This window comes from Theropithecus gelada, chromosome 9 (assembly GCF_003255815.1).
Source record: "Theropithecus gelada isolate Dixy chromosome 9, Tgel_1.0, whole genome shotgun sequence".
NCBI lineage: Eukaryota > Metazoa > Chordata > Mammalia > Primates > Cercopithecidae > Theropithecus > Theropithecus gelada.
The window spans coordinates 128,751,935-128,771,141 of record NC_037677.1 but is presented as its reverse complement, the minus strand read 5'-3'; the positions used below and the strand labels follow the sequence as shown (position 1 = coordinate 128,771,141).

The 19,207-nt window shown below is 59.2% G+C and overlaps 2 protein-coding genes across 6 annotated transcripts in view; both read left to right on the top strand.

The window, feature by feature from the left end:
* Positions 1 to 15,466, top strand: part of LOC112631357 — a 106,945-nt gene extending 91,479 nt beyond the window's left edge. The window contains exons 3-8 of one of the 2 annotated variants that reach the window (XR_003121107.1): positions 11,588 to 11,800; positions 12,986 to 13,159; positions 14,165 to 14,202; positions 14,333 to 14,422; positions 14,615 to 14,718; positions 15,441 to 15,466. The gene's annotated coding sequence lies outside the window, so the exon portion shown is untranslated. Of the gene's footprint in view, positions 1 to 11,587; positions 11,801 to 12,985; positions 13,160 to 14,164; positions 14,203 to 14,332; positions 14,423 to 14,614; positions 14,719 to 15,440 lie in introns of those variants that run through there. The other variant, XR_003121108.1, reaches the window with a different exon arrangement.
* STK32C (serine/threonine kinase 32C) overlaps positions 1 to 19,207 on the top strand; it is a 122,193-nt gene that overhangs the window by 91,485 nt on the left and 11,501 nt on the right. For all 4 annotated transcript variants that reach the window (XM_025396343.1, XM_025396341.1, XM_025396345.1 and 1 more), the window contains exons 3-10: positions 11,649 to 11,800; positions 12,986 to 13,159; positions 14,165 to 14,202; positions 14,333 to 14,422; positions 14,615 to 14,718; positions 15,441 to 15,557; positions 16,965 to 17,090; positions 17,179 to 17,310. In XM_025396343.1, coding sequence (XP_025252128.1) covers positions 11,649 to 11,800; positions 12,986 to 13,159; positions 14,165 to 14,202; positions 14,333 to 14,422; positions 14,615 to 14,718; positions 15,441 to 15,557; positions 16,965 to 17,090; positions 17,179 to 17,310 — 933 coding nt within the window. The remainder of the gene's footprint in view (positions 1 to 11,648; positions 11,801 to 12,985; positions 13,160 to 14,164; positions 14,203 to 14,332; positions 14,423 to 14,614; positions 14,719 to 15,440; positions 15,558 to 16,964; positions 17,091 to 17,178; positions 17,311 to 19,207) is intronic.

Below are 19,207 nucleotides of genomic sequence, written 5' to 3'. Positions count from 1 at the left end.
CGTGATGCTGGCCTGCTGCCAGGCTCCCGGGGCAGGGGCTGCTGCAGTCACTGCGGGAGGCTGAGCCTGGGTTTCTCCCCAGACGCCTCTCACTTCGCAGCAGCACAGGCTCTGGCTTCCTCGCCAGCCCGCCGCCCGGTCACCCCGCTCAGGGCAGCAGGAGCCCTTTGTGGCGGCCACAAGTGCGTGGCACAGAATGACCCCCATCTGGCAGGGAGTGTGCGGTGCCCCTGGGGACCTTGCAGCAGTGGTGTTTCTGGACTTCGTTAGTTGGGACTAAGACGGTTGGATACAGGCTTTGGGTTTTTGCTGACTTTGCTGTGGTTTTGTGATTGTGTGTGTGAGATGGGCTCCCCCTGCTTGGGGAGGACCGTGTGCTGTTGCTGGGTCCAGAGAATGTTTACTGGGCTGAACTGACCTGTCCTCCTGTGGGGACCAAAGGAATCTGCTGGCTGGACCCAGGGCCGCAGGACAGGCTGTGGGGAGGTTCAGCGCACACAGTGCTCTTGTCCTGAGCCCTCACACAATCTGTAAAATGCCCATCAGCTTCCCGAGGGTTCTGGCCTGTGGCTCTCAGGAGTGTGGAGTGCAGTACTGGGCACCACAGACCCTCTCTGGCTTTGGGGTTTAAATGGTTAAGTGCAGCGTGATCTCCCTGCCTTGGACCTCTGATGGGGAGTGCTTGGCCCCACATTGGCCCCACATGTCCAGCCTGGCCCAGGGCGAGGGTTTCAGGAGCACTGGGGGCCCAGACAGGGCTGGATAGTCACTCCGGCACTGCAGCCTCGTCTCTGCCCAAGTGTCCACCCAGCTTGCCCCCTCCTCCGCGTGTATGGACGTGTGTGTGCATGCATGTGTGCATGGCTGTGTGTGTACATGAGCATGTGTATGTGTGCGTGCATGTCTGTGTGTTGTGTGTGCATGTGCGGATGTGGTATGTATGTGTGTGTGCATGCATGTCTGTGTGTGTGTGCATGCCTCTGTGTGGATGTGGTATGTATGTGTGTGTGCATGCATGTCTGTGTGTGTGTGCATGCCTCTGTGTGTGTGTGCATGAATGTATGGGGTATGTATGTGTGGGTACATGCATTGCACGTGTATGAACTGTGTTTCCAACGCTTTAATGTCAGGGCTTTGCTGACCCTGGAGAGACTGCCCCTCTGGGGCCAGCCACTTCCTAGAGATCACAAACACTTGCCTTTGGTTGCCTTTCAAATGAAACCCCCAACCCACCCCCAGCTGTCTCCTCTGTGTGCTCCCAGGCTCGGGCCCACATCCCCTGCACGAATCACGGCCTGACCCTAGACGCCCAGGGCAGGCCTGTATCCCCACAGGCCAGCCTCCAGCATGCTCACCCAGCTTTCCCCACCTTTCCCGAGGAAGCCTCCGCCAAGGCTCTGCCCGCGTTTCCCCATCACGTCGTCTGTCTCTGAGACCGTGGTCTTCCCCTGCGTGGCCCCACGGTGTGGCATGCCCCTCCTCCTGTTGGGAACTGTAACAAATGGTCTCATCAATGGCAGGCGTCTCCTGATCTCACTCACCTGCGTGATAATAAAACCTACATTTTAAAGCAAGGGGCGTCTCCTGGATCGTGTGGATCTCTTGGGCCTGCTGTCCAGCTTCCCATGGGGGCCTCTGAGAGCAGCTGCCGAACGAATCACAGTCCTTAGTAGAAGCTGCCTCGGTCCCAAGGAGGCTGCCCCGTGCCCTGACCAGATAGTGGGAAGAAGCCCCCTGCCAGGGCTACTGGCAGTTCTCCAGGCCTCATCCACTTGCCTGCCACACTGAGGGACCCAGCTTAGCAGCTGCCTTTTCTCTGGGAAGGTCAGGGCTGGAGAGTCTTGGGGGTTCCAGGCTGTGCTAGGTCTGACCACCATGGCTTTGAAGGAGACAGAGATGCTAAGGATTAAACAGACCACCCTCCCCGCCAGGCCAGAGTTGGGACGGGGGATGGCAGCGCTGATCAGAGAACCCAGAGGAACTCTGTGTACACAGCAGCTGCAGGCTCCTAAAAGGTCGGGGGAGGGATCGTGCTCTCCCTGCCGTGGGGAAGCTGATTCTGCCAGGGCCGGTTCCGCTCCAGGCTCCAGGGGCAGAGGGGTGAAGCTGCACCAGGAACAGCCCTGCTGGCACACTTAGGTTCCTCTGTGCCTTGCCCTCTGCTTTGGATTCGCCTCCACCACCACTGCAGGACCAAAGAAATCCTGTGTGGGGGCCTCGGTGCAGAGTCCGCATGGAAGAAACGGTTACCACATGCTCCTAAATGGGCCAAAACACGGTGGGAACTTGCCGGGCCCATCTCTCTGGGTCACCCAGGCTGCACCTTTATGCCTTAAAATAGCTGTTTCCCTCATGACTGATTCAGGAGGAGAAGAACTTTCGTATCCATTTTCTCATTTTCTTCCCTCAACAGGCGCGTGCATGGTCCTTGCCTTTGCTTTGGAGCTGCAAGGAAGCTGAGGCCAGAGAGGTGGCCCTGCTGGCCTCAGGTCAGGTCACCTGGCTTGGGAGGAACGAGCACTAGTGGAGGGCCGAGGGGCCCAGCCTGTGAGCCCAGGGAGCACAGTCCAAGGAGTGGGAACCTGGGGAGCACAGTCCAGGGAGCACAGCCCAAGAAGTGGGCATTTAAAACGAAACTGCCCACCCAGCTGTCAGCTCTGGTCTCAGCAGCCGGGAGGCCGTGGTCAAAGAACAAGGGATCCATCCACCTGTGTGGGTCCCTGAGGGCCGGCCTCACCTTTGGGGGTAGAACTGGGGCAGGAGGGTTTCCATGATACCACCACAGCGTGGAAGCTGAAGATCTTCTCATACTTACAGACCTTGGTGGGTATATTGCAGGTCTGGTGCCCACAAGCACTTGGAGTTTGGGGGCACAAACAGACAGGGAGTGCAGGGACTCTGGGGCCAACACGTTTGTCGGATCCAGAGGAGCTCTGCTTGGTGAGTGAATCCCAGGCACCAGGTCCAGGGTCACACCGTGATTGACATGTAAACTGGCAGGCAAATGTCTGAATGGCCCAGGAAAGGAAACCTCTGTTAGGTGGCAGACTCGCCTCTAAGTTTCTATCTCTGGCCACCGGCTGGAGCCGCTGGGGTGAGTGGGGGATAGTACTGGAAACCGTGTTGAGGGTGACTGAGCCGTTCTGGTGTGGAAAGTTAAACTTGTATTTGAGACTGACCTGAGGCAGCATGACGTCATAGGCACCCCTCCCGGGCCACCTCCCTGGCTGTCCTGCAGCGAGCCCACAAGTGAGAAGCTTCCTCGCCATCCCACTGGGCCCACGCGTGGCAGACACAGCTGCCCAGTGTGTGTGGGGCCCGTGCATGGTGGGGTTGCCACCTGCCACCCAGCCTCAGCTTCCTCATCTGGACTGGGAGCTCCTGGCCACCCCATCGGGTCACCCCCTTCTGGGAAGCTCATGACAGGTTGTGGCATCCAGGACCACAGGGACATCATTGACCATTTCCGGGGCAGTCGGGCCTCCCCGTGGGCCCAGAGCCCAGGTCCCAGCACTGACCACGTCCCTCTGCTGACCAGGCCGTCTGCAGGCCCTGCCACCTGGGGAAGGGGCCGGGGTCCTTTCTGTGCTCGTAACTGAGGCCCATGCATGGGTTTTGGGGCCACGGAAGCATTGCCTCCACTCTTCTCTTTTTCTAGTTTTTAGAAGGTGCAACTCACATGGTATAGAGAGGAGCACAATGACCCCCCGCAAGCACCCGGGTCCGGCCTCACCAGGAACCGACGCGGCGCAATCCTGTTTCAGCCACAACCTTCGCCCACCTCCCACCGTACCCTGGGTATCTGACATGAATTCCAGAGAGTGTGTCATTTTATCCATCGATAGTTCAGTGTGTATCTTTAAAAACGAGGACTCTCTTCGTAGCCACCACCACGGTATTTTCCACACCTGAAACAATGGTCTTTACGATCCCGTCACACTGCGCCAGGCTCGTGTTCTTCCAGTGCCTGTGACTGTCTTCTGATGGCTTCTCTGAGTCAGGATCTGGATGAGTCTGTGCAGGGAGGTGGGCCCATGACCGCCAGTCACCCTGTGGGCCCTGTCCTTGCTGTTTACTTGCTGAGGGCCCAGGTGGCTCCGTGGTTCCGTATCCTGAGCATCCCGTCTGCTTCTGCTGCCCACATTACCTGGAGGCCCGGGCACTATCCCGTCCTCCTGCCTTCTCCTTCCTTCCAGAAATAACTCTTGTAAGAAAGATTTTGGTTCATATTTCCATTGGTTGGTTTCTTTTTTTTTTTTTTTGAGATGGAGTCTTGCTCTGTTGCCAGGCTGGAGTTCAGTGGTGCAATCTCGGCTCTCTGGGTTCAAGATATTCCCCTGCCTCAGCCTCCTAAGTAGCTGGGACTACAGGCGCGCGTCAGCATGCCTGGCTAATATTTTGTATTTTAGTAGAGATGGGATTTTCACCATGTTGGCCGGGATGGTCTCGAACTGCTAACCTCGTGATCCACCCGCCTCCGCCTCTCAAAGTATTGGGATTACAGGTATGAACCACCACACCCGGCCTGATTTCTTTTAATATATCCGTTTAACCTGCTTCTGGCATCAAGGGTGGCACACCACTCACATCACTCATGCAGTTCATACCAGTCACGTGACTCACACTACTCATACAGTTCATACCACTCACAGTTCACACTGTTCACACCACTCACACTACTCACATGGCTCACACAACTCATATCACTCACATGGTTCATACCAGTCACGTGACTCACACCACTCATACAGTTCATACCACTCACAGTTCACACTGTTCACACCACTCACACCAGTCACACCAGTCACAGCTTCACCTTGCTTACTCCCCCAGCCATGTGTCTGGTGTCCCCTGTGCAATGTGCATCCCTGCCCTAGGTCCCATCACATGGCCGCATCATTCGCCCTGGTGGGCGTGCCACACGAGCTGCCCACCCACCCCGGCAGGCACACTGCACACTGCACAAGTCTCCAACGGCTGCTGTAACAAATTAGCCCATGTGCAATGGCTTTGAACAACATAGACTTCCTGTCTTTACCTGACCTCCAGCCCCCCAGGCCTCCCCAGCAGCTCAGGAGAGCCACAGGCTTGAGGCAGCCAGAGGTGCGAGAAGAGGTGGTCCCTGACTGACAGGAACGGATGGCAGCCACACCTGCCCCAGCCACCTACCAACCAGGTAGGGGACAGCCATGACATGAAGGAGCCAGAAACTCAGAAGGGGCCATACAGAGCACGGGGTGCAGAGTGTGGAGGGTGAAACCCTTTGGACTCACAGCTCTGCAGAAACAGGTGAGAGGGAGCTCTGGCTGTGAGTGAAGGAGCACCCAGAGTCCCCCCAAGAATTCATAGAGACCTCATCTAGCAGCAGGGATGGCAGAAAAAGCGAAGTGGGCAAACCTGCTAGGGGAACCCCCCGTTTCAGAGGGGACTGCAGCAAGGCATGGGAATGTGGCGGATGAGGAAGGGACGTGGAGGTGCCGCCCAGGACTCGGGAATGTATTGAGAGGTGTCAGGAGGGTGCAACGGAGAAACGGCTGGCAGAGCTCCCCTGGAAGCAGCTGTCAAGCTTGGGCAGCACGGAGGGTGGCCCTCAAGATGGGTCATGGACTACGCATATCCTGTGCACAGGTCCTGAGTCCCGGGGCGAGAGGAGAGCTGGGAGTAGCAAGGCAAGGTGTTAAGAGTCTTGGTTATCCCCAAGTGGGAGAATGCACGTGGCCACGGGTTCTCAGCCACTCAGAAGCAGCATCTCCACGCTCCATTTGAAGATAGCCCAGAATCCCAGACCTCATCAGAATGATCACTTGTGTGCAAGCACCAGAAAACAGTATGTCCACAGTGGCTCTGCACTGCCGAGGACTCAGACGGCGCCCCAGCCCATCTGCTCTTCCAAGCCCAACAAGGTTCCAGCCGGCGTGAAGCAGCTGAGGGTGGCGGCTATTGCTGAAGGAACCGTCCTGCAGCCACAGCAACTGCGCGCCCCACGGCGATGTTCTGATTAAACGAGGGCGTTAGGTGGGAGCCCAAGCACCCCTGCACGTGTGGGCCTGGGAGGTAGCTCCGTCGCCCAGGAAGCCGGTGGGCTGGGTGCCCCTCCCTGGCCATCAACACCTGACAGCCATAGGGCACGGGGGTTTCCAGCCTCTTGGGACAAAGACCCCCCTCTGCCATCTGCAGCAGATGGAAGAAGAGCCGCAGTGCCGTCGCAGCATGACCCCTACAGCTGCCACCCTGGCCCCTCGGTGAGCCCGCCAGTGTCCACCTCTTCCAAGAGGTTTGTGGTCTCATGAGGCTTCTTAACTCCACCGGCCATGGCCTAGGAAGCAGCCATTTAGCGTCAGGGGAAAACCGAAACCCCAAAACTGGTTCCCACTCACCATGTTAGAATCCTGAGCTCAACCAGGAAGAGGGGCCTGGGACACGTGGCCCGTGAGACACAGCTTCTCAGGGACGTCAAGATAACAGCTTCAGGGGGGGCTCTCAGGAGGGACAGGAGAAGAGAAGAGTGGGAGATAGAGCAGCCTCTGGAGTGCACGGGAGCCCAGCTCTGCCTGGGGGACCCCTCTGCCTCCAGTGCCCTCCCCAGAGGCCCCATACTGGGCTGCGCCTTCCTCAGCCACTGCAGACACCTTCTCCAGCCCCTTCCTGGGCACTGACCCTCCCGTTTTTGTGGTGCCCGGCACTGATCCCTGGGGGGAAGCCTGCCTTGCCCTGTCTCGCCCTGCTGTCCCCACGTCCCCAAGCTCTGCTTCTCCTTGGGACACCAGAAGCTCCCCCAGGTGGGATTCGGAGGTGGTTTCATACCGTTTAGAGGCCTTAGGTACTTGTGGTCAGGCATTTGCTTCTGGGGAACAAAAATTACTGGGAAAGAGGAAGAGCTTGGGTGAATCACTGAAATCTGCAAAATGCGTAAACAGCATCCAGTTGAAATGGCGTCACGTGGCTGCAGGTACCAGCCTGTTGCAGGTGGCGGCGTGGCCTCCCTGTCAGTGGCGCTTCATGGGGAAAGCCCAGGGCTCGAGAGCCCGGCGTTGGCTTGTTCCTCTTCATGGCGAGACCTCTAACTCCATTTCCTCTTTGGGTTTAAGTCGATGATTGGAGGAAGCAGCCGGGAAAGCCGGGACCAGTTTCCTGGAGGAAGTGGTTGAGTCAGACCTGCCTGCCCTCAGCCCCCCAGGCCTGGTCATAAAAGGCCGCTGGGTTTCCAGTCTTTTTTGTAAACACTGCTGTGTGTGATCTTGGGTGCTGCTGTCCCTCCAGACAGAGAGACTGCACCAACCCCAGGGCTTTACGCCACCGTTCATTGGAGCCTCCCGCATCAGGGGCCCGAGGGAGCCTGATGGACCTGCCCTCTGTTGTGTTCACCTAAGAGCACTTTGCTGTGATTGACTTAATCAAATCCATTTCAACGGAGAACCCCACACCACCCCCAAACCACCTTGAGCGTGCCCGACGGTCCAGGCCTCAGAGGGGGAGTCCTAGTAATAAGGGGCGGGGCCAGGCTCCCCACCTGCTGGCCTGGGTCAGAAAGCGGTGAAGGGGATTGGGGGAAGTGGGCTGCTGGGTTGCCAGGTGCTTGGATGAGGGCCCAGCGTGAGCCCCGGTGAGGCGGCTGCCTGCAGGCGTGAGCCCGGTGAGGCGGCTGCAGGCGTGAGCCGGGTGAGGCGGCTGCCTGAAGGCGTGGCCGCGGGCGGTCAAAGCCTGCAGGGTGTTTTCAGGGATGCGTACACACAGGAGGAGCGAAGAAAGTGAGTTTCCCGCCAGAACCAAGTTCCGTAACTCAGGGTCTGCAAACAACAGAAGTGTCTCTTGTAGTCCTGGAGATGGGAAGCCTGAGACCTGGCAGAGTGGGTCCTCTGGGTGGCTCCGTGGGAGAACCCGCTGTGCCTTCTCCTGGCGTCTGGTGGCTGCTGGCCACTCGTGGCATCCTCAGCTGCTGCCGCGTCACTCCATCCCCAGGCCGGCATCTTCACATCGCTGCCTCGCCCCCATGTCTGCGCCGTCTCCTCGCCCCTGCGCCCGCGCTGTCGTCTCTTTTCTGTCTTTTGTAAGGATGCCTGTCATTGGCTTTAGGGCCCATCCCCATTCAGGGCCTCCAGATCCTCAACTTAATTACATCTTCAAAGACCGTTGTTCCCAATAAGGCCACATTCCGAGGCTCCTGGTGGCTGTGTCTTTTGGGGACACACTTGGGCCTGCTGCCGGGGGTCAAGGCATTCCCCCCAGGGTCTCCAGGGAGCGACTATGGCAACTCAGCCTGCCCTGCCAGTACCTCGCATGGAGCTGGCACAGAGGAAGACTTACAAGCTTTTCTTGAACTGCAGTTGAGCTGAGAATGTTCCAGAACATTCTCAGAACACAGAGCCCAAAGACTCGGGAGACCTGGGTGTAACCCTGCCTCGCCTTGCTCCTCAGGGCAGCTCCTCCCACAGGGCCAGGCCAGGGGCTTCGATCGTGGCTGATGACTCCACCGTCGGGGCAGTTTGTTTCCCAGGTGGGGTAACAGGCTGGAGGGAACTGGATCTGCTGCTTTGTTCTGGTGGACAACGGAACTGTGGGTGTGCGAGGCCAGGCATGTGTGTGCGAGGCCAGGCCCTGACTCGAGGCAGCTCTTCTGTGCCTGCTTCCTGGCTGCGGGTGACAGGATGTGTGTGATGGGGAGAGCAGGCTCGGGTCACAGGGCCAAGGGGCTGGCCCCAGATGGAGCCCAAGCCCCGCGCTTGGGAAAGCAGGTGATCCTGGGTGAGCTCGCTTGGCAGGAGGGTGAGGTCCTGTCTGGAGTAGACACCCTGTGTCTGGCCGCCGAACCTGTGACTGGGCTCAGAGGGCACGGGAAGCCCGGGTGCCCTGTCTCCTGGTGAGTGGGCTGTGGGGGTTTAGCACCCCAAGGGAAGGCATGTTCTTCCAGAGATTCCTCCATAAGAACTGAGCTGCAACGTGAGCGGGAGGGGCAGAGGGACCCTGGGGAGGGTTCAGTGGCTTGGGCAGGCAGCTTTCTGAGGCTTTGCACAAGGGACAGAAAGCCCGAGGCTTGGGACTGGCTGGGGACGGCCTTGGGCTCTGGGCATTGGCGCTGCTCCAGGCAGAGGTGGGCTCTGCAGCTCCCCCGCCAGCTTCCCCCCAAGCAGCAAAAGCCCTGGCCCCAGCCAGTGCCCCCAAGTCAGGCTCCTGAGGGGCAGAGGGTGGGGTCCGGATTTTCCACCCTGTTTGTCTCACAGCCTGTCTGGTCCCAGCCCCAGGGCAAGAAACAGCCCTTCGGGAGCAGTTTCCAGACCTGCAGTCGCCACCTTGAGCGTGCAGTGGCCGTCTGCGGGAGGCCACGGGTGCTGGGGCCGGCGCGGGAGAGCACTGCTCCTTCTGTGCCTGTGCAGTGGGGCTGGGGCTTCCGTCTGGAGCACGGGATGCCTCTGCCTCCTGCGGCCGTGTGCGTGGGAGGAAGGCCGTGCTGCTGAGCCACGCGACTCTGCCCCGTTGGCGGCGGGAAGCAGCAGGAGAGGGTCCTCGGAGCTGAAGTGGGCAGCCAGGGGCTGCTACAGCTTATGCTCACTGTCATTCTGAAACCCTCAACTGGCTTTCAAAATAACAATTTTAAAAATGGTCGCAGGAAATGCAGGAAGTTCAGGAGAAACCCCGCCCAGGCCAGCCCTCCCAAGGCAGCCTCGTTCAAGCTCAGTCTCCGTCTGTTCTTCCCGGGCTGCCTGCAGTGCCCTCGCTCCTCGCAGGTGTGGCCGTGTGTTCGGGAGCCCCCATCAGCACACGCGCCTCTGGGTAGCCCCCAACACAAGGCTCTTCCTGTCCCTCCAGGCCCAGCTTTCCCCACCCACTGGTCGGGGAGGTGCTGAGGCCACGCCTGGTACCAGCTTCTTGGAGAGGCCACACTTAGAGCCCATGGTGCCAGGCCACGTCACTTGTCTCCCATGCCATGGTGCTGCAGCTGGATCCACCCAGGCCACTGCTCGGCACCATCACATGTGCTTTCCTGGTTTGGGCCAGCCCTGTGCTCTGTGCACAGTGTGACTCCCAGTGGCCCCCAGGGGGAGGGAGGGTCACCACTTTGCGTCACAAAAGGACTGAGTCTCAGGGAGGGGTCTCCAGTAACAGCCCCGGAGCCAGGATGTGACTGAGACAGGTGCCTCCAGGGCCACACACTAAGCAGTACAGGAATCTCTGGGGGCAGACTCATGGCCTGCAAAACACCCACGTTCAAATCCCCAGAACAGACGTGTTACTGTGGCAGAGAGGGATGAAGGTTGCACATGGAATTCAGGCTGCTAATCATCTGACTATTTTTTTAGAGACAGAGTCTCGCTCTGTCACCTAGGCTGAGTGTAGTGGTACAATCATGGCTCACTGCAGCCTCAACCTCTCATGCTCAAGCAATCCCCCCTTCTCAGTCTCCTGAGTAGCTGGGACTACGGGTTGTGCCACCACGCTTCCAGGGCATGTGACCAGGAGCCGAGGGCCGTCTGTGGCCCACCTTGAGATCCAGAATCGTCCAGTTCCTCCAGGTCCCCCGCTGGGATCCAGCTCCTTGAGGACCAGATAGCAGAGGTTGTGGAAGGCCTTGGAAATGGGTCTGGGTTACCTGTCCTCTCCCAACCTGAGTGGGAGACGGGTGTTGGCTCTGCTGCTTACAACTTTGTGCCTTAATTCCTGGCTTCCCATTGGGGATCTTTGTCCTTAATTCTGATTGACGTTCCTTGGCCACAAGGGACCCCCAGCTCATTGATGATTCTCACCCTTTGCCTCACTTTGATCCTCACTGCCAAGCAATTAGCTGTGTGTTTGCAGCGTCAGTGTTGACACTGACGATCCGTGCTCAGAGGGCACGGTGCCTGAAGAGCTACGTGGGGACCGGTGCCACGGAGGCGTCCCGCTCTGGTGGCAGCGGTGGCCCCCATGCCCCATGCTCACTCCATGTGTCTCCTTGCAGGACAGGGTGAGGGGCCTTGGCCTCACAGTGTTGAGACGGGAGGCGGTCTCTGGAGTGTGGAATGATGCCTGTCCAGGGTGAAGCTGCAGCCGTGGTTGATGAGGCTTCCTGGGTGCAGGGCTCTGTGCTGAGTGGGTTTTCGCATTCATTCCCCAGTACCCCTCCAGGCTGCTTGCTGCTCCAAGCCCTGGAAAAGGATGTTGGGGTTTAGGAAGGGAAAACTCCCTGCCCAGGTCATGGCTGGTGAGGGGCTCTCCCCGCACAACTGGCCACTGCATGGCTCCGACTCACGCCTGGGTGCTCTCAGGCCCGGCCCTGTCCGTTTGCAGCTAGTGCTGTTCACAGATGTGTCCTGCTGCAGACTTGAAACGCAGGACTGAGTCTCAGGGAGGGGTCTTCAGTGACAGCCACGGAGCCAGGATGTGACTGAGACAGGTGCCTCCAGGGCCACATGCTAAGCAGTACAGGAACCTCTGGGGGCAGAATCGTGGCCTCCCAAACACCCAAGTCCTAATCCCCAGAACAAATATGCTACCACATGTGGCGGAGAGGAATGCGTCTGCCACGTCTAGGAGGCAGAGGGGCTGTGGCGCGTCCCCAGGTGTCCCCGTGTGTCCTGACGATGTATCCCCAGGCATCCCCATGCATTTCCAGGTGTCCCCATGTGTCCCCAGGCGTCCTCAGGCGTCCTGCCGAACAGCCCTGTGCCCCCCAGGTGTGCATTGTGCAGAAGCGGGACACGGAGAAGATGTACGCCATGAAGTACATGAACAAGCAGCAGTGCATCGAGCGCGACGAGGTCCGCAACGTCTTCCGGGAGCTGGAGATCCTGCAGGAGATCGAGCACGTCTTTCTGGTGAACCTCTGGTGAGCCTGCTGTGGCCTCTCTGCAGAGAGACTCGCCGCCCTGAAGCTGGGAAGGCACCGGCTGTGCTCTCCTGCCCTTGCTGCTCCCTGGCCCTTGTGCCTCGGAGATGCCCCTGCCACCCACAGGCCCTTTCTACCCCTCCCCATCTGTTCTCCTTCCTGTGCCCCAGGGCTGGCAGGGGCCCAGGTGGCCATGGCATGCTGGGGTTAGTTAATGCAGTCTCTTCGGAGCCTGCTGAAAGCCCAGGGCTTCCCTGCGATGGAGATGTGCCCCCGTGGAGTCTCTGGCACTAGTCAGTGGGGGAGAGTTTAGGGACTGAAAAACTCACCACCATCATCACCATCACCGCCATCACCACCACTGTCACCATGATCACTTTCATCACCATCATCACTGTACTCAACACAGTCACTATTGTCACCATCGCCGCCACCACCACCAAGGTCACAATCACTGTTATCACCATACTGTTACAGTCTCTGTTATCACCATCACCGCCACCCTCAATCATCACTATCGTCATCCTCACCATCACCGTCACCACCATCACCAACACCACCATCACCACTGTCACCATCACTCTCATCACCCTCATCACCGTCATCACTGTAATCAACACAATCACTATTGTCACCATCGCCACCACCACCACCACGGTCACAATCACTGTTATCACCATACTATTACAGTCACTGTTATCACTATCACCGCCACTACCACCACCATCACTGCCATCGTCCTCACCATGGATGCTGGTTATTAAATGCCAGCTCTTTGCCCAACACTGTGTCAAGAGTGTGACCTACGTGGCCTCATTTTTTTTTTTAACAACCCTCTGAGGCAGATGTTTGTATCCCCATTTTACCGAAGAGGAGACCAGGCAGCCTGAAACACCCAGAGCTGGGCGCTGTAGCTCTGCTCTGCATTTGCCACTCCCGGGTGCCTCTGGCCCTCAGCTGGGCCACCTCCAGCACAGGGTTGTGTGTCTTTCCTCAGGATCTGGGCTCAGAGCAGCTCTGGGCTGGGGTGCCATCAGTGCTTTGGGCAGGCCCCTCCTCCGGGGAATGCCTGGTGACCGATGCTGGGGTGGGCTGTGGTCCTTAGGGGGAGTGTGTCAGCGGTGGGAGCAGCCATGACTGGCTCCCCAGCGGTGCACACACCAGGCCCTCCGTTGGTGCCCACAGGTACTCCTTCCAGGACGAGGAGGACATGTTCATGGTAGTGGACCTGCTTCTGGGTGGGGACCTGCGCTACCACCTGCAGCAGAACGTGCAGTTCTCTGAGGACACGGTGAGGCTGTACATCTGCGAGATGGCGCTGGCCCTTGACTACCTGTGTGGCCAGCACATCATCCACAGGTGTGTGCGTGGCAGACAGTGCGGGCACCTGCTGATGTGGGCAGGGCTTCAGCAACCTCGGGTCAGACTGCTGGCAGGACGTCCGCACTCCCGCAGAGCGGGTCTAGCTCCTCTGGCCCACCCTTGCCTGAGTGCCTGCCTCCAGCTGTGGCACCTGCGCCAACCGGGTCAGCCCCATAGCTGTGTGCCTGGTGTCCATGTGGGGGGCCTCGTCCCAGTAGCCCCAGCCGAGACTGGGCACAGAGGGCTGTTAGCCCTGGTGGACAGACACGGGACCGGGTCACAGCAGGTGGCCTTCACCTGGTCCGTTTAACTGAAGGCTCCCGTTTGCCCATCCACCATGTCCCAGGGAATCCAAACTAATTTTAACATTAGCTTAAAGCAGATGAAATTAGGAAGCAGAGCCGGTGTGATGGCTCTGAAAATAAAATTTAAAAAAAGAAAATAGGAAGCAGATTATGAAGGAAGTGAAATTGGGAAGCAGAAATTAGGCTGAAATTCCGCAGCTATGGAACAAAATGAAAATATCTGTGAGATATATTTTAAAGCCGAATAGACTGGTGTTTGCATTTCTGCTTTTGGGGACTCGGATGTCTGGTTATGACCTGGTCGCTGAGCACTGGCTGCGTGCCTGGAAAAGTCGGGGCAAAGCGAGAGCCGAGGCGGCTTGGTCTCCTAGAGGCTGAGTCGTGGAGGGGGAGGGCAGGCCCTGGCAGCAATTGCTCTTGTCCTCTGGGGCTCCAGGCCCCCTCCCAGCGTCTGGTGCCAGGTGTGTGCTGCTGTCCAGATGCCACAGGAAACAAAGTGGCTGACTTCATCGCCTCTGCCCCTACCCGGAGGTCCTAGTATCGTCCCAGGACCAAGTCAGGCTCCCAGGCCTCTGCCTCGAGTGGGTGACCGGAGGTTGGGGGAGTGTCCTGGGGACTCCAGGAATTGTGGCAGAGATTCCAGGGCAGAAACAGGGCAGATTTCTCAACTCACCTTCCCACTTTCTGCCCTGTCTAGAGATGTCAAGCCTGACAACATTCTGCTGGATGAGAGAGGTGGGTGGGGCTGGGTGTGGGCAGCCCAGGTGGGTGGCGGCAGGGATGGGCCTGTGGGGGGAGGGGGGTCCTGCACGCAAGGATGCGTCTCTGGTCCTGGGACAGCCACAGCTGACCCCTCTCTGCGCAGGACACGCACACCTGACCGACTTCAACATCGCCACCATCATCAAGGACGGGGAGCGGGCGACGGCGTTAGCAGGCACCAAGCCGTACATGGGTGAGCCCGAGCTGGGGTTCCAGATGGGAGCTGGCTTCCTCCAGGTGGGAAGGACAAGACCTCGGTGGCTTCTCTGTCCCACCCTGGAGGCAGCCTGGTCTCGGGGTGTGGCCTCAAGGTGCCGGCCCTGTGCCCACGGGTCCAGGCTGTGATCCGTTGGCAGCTCAACTGGTCCTTCTTTCTGTCGGAAAGCTCCAGAGATCTTCCACTCTTTTGTCAACGGCGGGACTGGCTACTCCTTCGAGGTGGACTGGTGGTCGTTGGGGGTGATGGCCTATGAACTGTTGCGAGGCTGGGTATGGACCCCCTGCAGCCCCCGGGTTTGGCCGCCAGGCCCCTGCTGTCTGCCCCCACCAGTGGGTGGCCTGAGTGCCGGGGAGGGGGGCGGCCACCCCTAGTGCCCAGGCATGCAGGGATGTCTCCACTGTGTCTGAGGAGTCACGTTTTTAGCAAAGTGTGCAGTTGGTGATAGAATGCCTGAGCAGGGGGAGGAAGGACAGAGTCACTGTGGTTTCCCGGGGCCGCTGCTGGGGCCTGCAAGCCGAGCTCTGGGGGATGGACAGGGCTGAGAACTGGCCAGCAGGGGTGCTGCTGCCTTGGAACTTTCCACAGAAAGTTTCTTTTGGGGCCCTGTGCTCTCACCCTTGTGGCCACGGCGAGGCCAGTTCCCGGAGACTGGGAGGCTGGGGCCCTCCTGCAGACCATACCCCTCAGCCCTGCACAGGACCCCACCTCTGAGGAAGCTCCCTCCTGGCCCTCTGGGGCTGTTCTCCCTGAACCCAGGCCCCTGGGATCCCAGCCAGATGGGCACAGCAGCCGTGGTGCAGGACCCGGGTGGAAGCTTTTATTTAACCCAGGCTCCCCTGAGGCAGGTGAAGGCCAGGCTGTGCTCAGAGCTGTGCCTGCACTTGGGGTGGGTGGAGGGAGTCCTCTTAGGGTGATGCCACCTGTGTCTGGCATTGTTCTGGGTGTCCTGGGGGCCAGGAGGATCTGCTCAGCACTGCCTCCCTGTCTCCAGAGGCCCTACGACATCCACTCCAGCAATGCTGTGGAGTCCCTGGTGCAGCTGTTCAGCACCGTGAGCGTCCAGTATGTCCCCACGTGGTCCAGGGAGATGGTGGCCTTGCTGCGGAAGGTGAGCCCCCATCCCTGAGCCTCCTTGCCCACGGAGCACCCATTCCCTCCCTCATTCATCTGTGGCTCGGGGCACCCCCTCCAGTGCACACTTAGTGCCGCTTCCTAGCGGACACAGGTCCCTTCACTGCAGCCTGTGGGGGCCTCCACAGATGGCAGCCCCGAGCCCCGGACAGCAAGCTGGTGGCAGGCTCTGTGGCCCTCTCACCAGGTGCGAGCCCTACCAGGTCACTGGTGTCCTGGTGATCCCCTGAGCTGTGTCCCCAGGCACCCTCACAGCAGGCTTGTGCACCCGCCCTGCCTGTCACCACACAGGAGCCCTGAGTCAGGTCCCTGTGTCCCACGTATTGGAAGGAGGGTGTGGGGTGGGTGGGTTCAAGCCCATGCTATCTCCGGGATGCTTTGCTCCAGTGCCTCCCAGGGAAGGTGGGCAGCCACTGCCCACTGCAAATGCCTCTCAAGGGACGTCAGCCTGGCAGGGACACGGGCAGGGGAGTGGCCATCAGTGGTGCCTCCCATTTGTGATCTGGGACTAGGCCGGGGCTGTGTCTTGACTGGCCTGTGCGGCTCCCTGTTCGGAGCCTCACTGGAACATCATGGGGGATTCAGAGTCAGAGCCAGTCGCAGGGAGGGCAGGGAAGGGAGCGAGTGTGCCACACGGGCCCAGCTGTCTCCCAGCTCCCATGTCTCAGGCAGGTGGGGCCTCCTGCTTTGGAATTGTAGCCAAGCAGCCTAAAGTCAGGGAGGCCTTGCCTACCGGGGGCCTCTCCCCAGCCCTGAGAGAGCCTCTTAACTCTGCTTTAGCCCTATGAAGCTCGGCCACACCTGCCCAGGTGGTTCACAAGGTGGCACTGGGCTAGAGAGGGCCTGCGTGGGGACTGGGGATGACCCACACGCCTAAGCCCAGGCCTGGGAAACCTCGCACGGGGTCTGGGTCTGTGGCATTTTCCCTGGAAAGACGGGAGGTGCCAGGGCTGGGATGCTGCTTCCCAGGCCACGCACGGCTGCCCCGGGCTCACCTGGGAGGTCCCATGCGGTGAAGGGAGTGGCTCTGGAATAGTTACTGTGAGGCCAGCCGCGGGCGGAGTGTTAGCTGCTAGCTAGCCCTCGGCTGCCACCTCCTGGCAAATCCCGGCAGAGCCTTCCCTGCATATCCCTCTGCTGTCCTCTGGTGCCAGGAGTTTGGGCAGCACCACTCAGATCAGGCGTCCCCTGGGCCACATGCTGAGCCAACCACAGTGCTTGGCCTGATGTCGGCACCACCCTTCCTCACGTGGCCCTGAGGTTCCTGAGCTCTGAACCTCAGGCCTGGTGGGACACTCCTCAGGGTGCCCTGACCTGGGGTGCCGGGCTATTCCGTGCTGGTGGGCTGTGGGCCCTGGGCCCTCTAACTCATGCCTGGTTGCAGCTCCTCACTGTGAACCCCGAGCATCGGTTCTCCAGCCTCCAGGACGTGCAGGCAGCCCCTGCGCTGGCCGGCGTGCTGTGGGGCCATCTGAGCGAGAAGAGAGTGGAGCCGGACTTCGTGCCCAACGTAAGCCTGTGGGCGGCTCAGTGGGGGGGGCCCTGGGCTGGACGTGGCGTCATCCACTGGCTGGGGCTCAGCACCCATCCCTCTGTAGAAAGGCCGTCTGCACTGCGACCCCACCTTCGAGTTGGAGGAGATGATCCTGGAATCCAGGCCCCTGCACAAGAAGAAGAAGCGCCTGGCCAAGAACAAGTCCCGGGACAACAGTAGGGACAGCTCCCAGTCCGTGAGTGTTGGGGCAGGCTCAGGGCGCGGTGGCGGGCTGGGCTTGGGGCTCCTCACCACCACTGAACAAGGCGTGTAGAGACTCCTGGCAGCCCACACATCTTGGAAGTCCAGACCGTTTCCTGAAGTCCTGAGAAGGCCAGAGACCTCCCTTCTGCATTTCCCAGCTCCCACCTTGCTCCTATGAAGCAGCTGGGCAGGGACAACCAGGGCTGGGGTTGTGAGTGCACGGGGACGGCCATGTGAAGCCTTCATGCTTGCCCAGGTGTGCTGGAATTGGTTGTGTGTGCGGGGACGGCCACGTGAAGCCCTCACACCCAGGTGCGTTGGCTTTGGTTGTGTGTGCGGGGACGGCCACGTGAAGCCCTCACACTCACCCAGGTGCACCGGCTTTGGTTGTGTGTGTGGGGACGGCCACGTGAAGCCCTCACACTCACCCAGGTGTGCTGGTGTTGGTTGTGTGTGCGGGGATGGCCACGTGAAGCCCTCACACCCAGGTGCACCGGCTTTGGTTGTGTGTGCGGGGACGGCCACGTGAAGCCCTCACACCCAGGCATGCTGGTGTTCTGGGACCACCAGGACAGGTAACCACGAATCAGGTGGATGAAGAACAGCGGTGCGTCGTCTCCGAAAAGGATCTGAGTTGTAATGAAATGGTCTCCTGCACAGCTGGCTGTGTGTGAGCTGCTCTTTGTCTCCTGCAGCTCCCCTGTCTTGGTAATTGGCTCTGTCTAGGCAGCGGGCATGGTGAACCCATTGGGCAGTTACGTGATGATCTCAGTTTCTGTAAACCGGAAGTCCAGGCATGGTGTAGCTCTGCCCCTGCTTCTGGGTCCCTCCAGAGTGTAAGCTAATACTGACTGAGGTCGTGGTCTCGTCAAGGATTTGATGGGTGCTGTGGTTGGAATGTTTCCCCTAAAACTCATGTTGAACTTTGTTTCTTATTGTGGTGGTGGTGGAGAGGGGACTTTTGGGGGCTGATGGAGCCACGTAGGTTCTTCCAGCATGGGTGGGGCTAATGCTGTTGTAAAAGGGGCGACTTTAGTCCTCTTTTGAGTCTTTGCTCCTCTGCCATGTGAGGACATGGTGTTCCCAATGTGGACGTGGTTCATGTTCTGTGTGAACGTGATATTCACAACAGAGCATCAACAGGCTCCCTTTTAATCAGCAGATTTAAAAAAGAAAGAAAAAGACGCTGTTGTCTCATGGTCTGGAGGCCTGAGTCCATAGTTAAGATGTCAGCAAAGCCGTGCCTCCTCTGAAGGCTCTCCAGGGAGGGAAACCAGTCCTTGCCCCTTGAACCTCCGACAGAGGCTGCCTTGGCCTAGACACATCCCCCCAGCCCCTGCTTCCGCTGCCGCGTGGGGTGCGCCTGTGTGTGCATCTCCACCTCCTCCCCTCTTCTGGTAAGGACACCTGGCATTGGATTTAGGGCCCACCCTGATCCAGTATGGCCCCATCTTATCTTGATGATATCTGCAAAGACCTCACTTCCACATGAGGTCACATTCACAGGTACCCAGGATTAGAACTCGAATGTATCATTTTGGGGACTCAGCTTGGCCCATACCACCAGGATGTGACTGATATTCACCAAGGAGTAGCTACAGTTATGTGTTGATGTCGGGGTGACAGTGATGACCCTGGGTCTCTCGGTGGTCCCCTTGCCCCTGGGTCTGCCTCAGCCTGTGGTGGATGGTCTGGGAAACTCTCATGCCCAGGAGGAGGTACGAGCCCTCATGGGAGACTCAGGGACGGACAGTGTGCAGAGCCCAGCTGGCCATGCTGAGATCCCAGGAGGCTCTGGGTGGGAACAGGTGAGGCCAGGCACTCATGAGCAGGAGGAGCTAGGCTTTGTCTCGGGTTGGTTGTGGGGAGATGTTTTGGCTGGAGGGTGG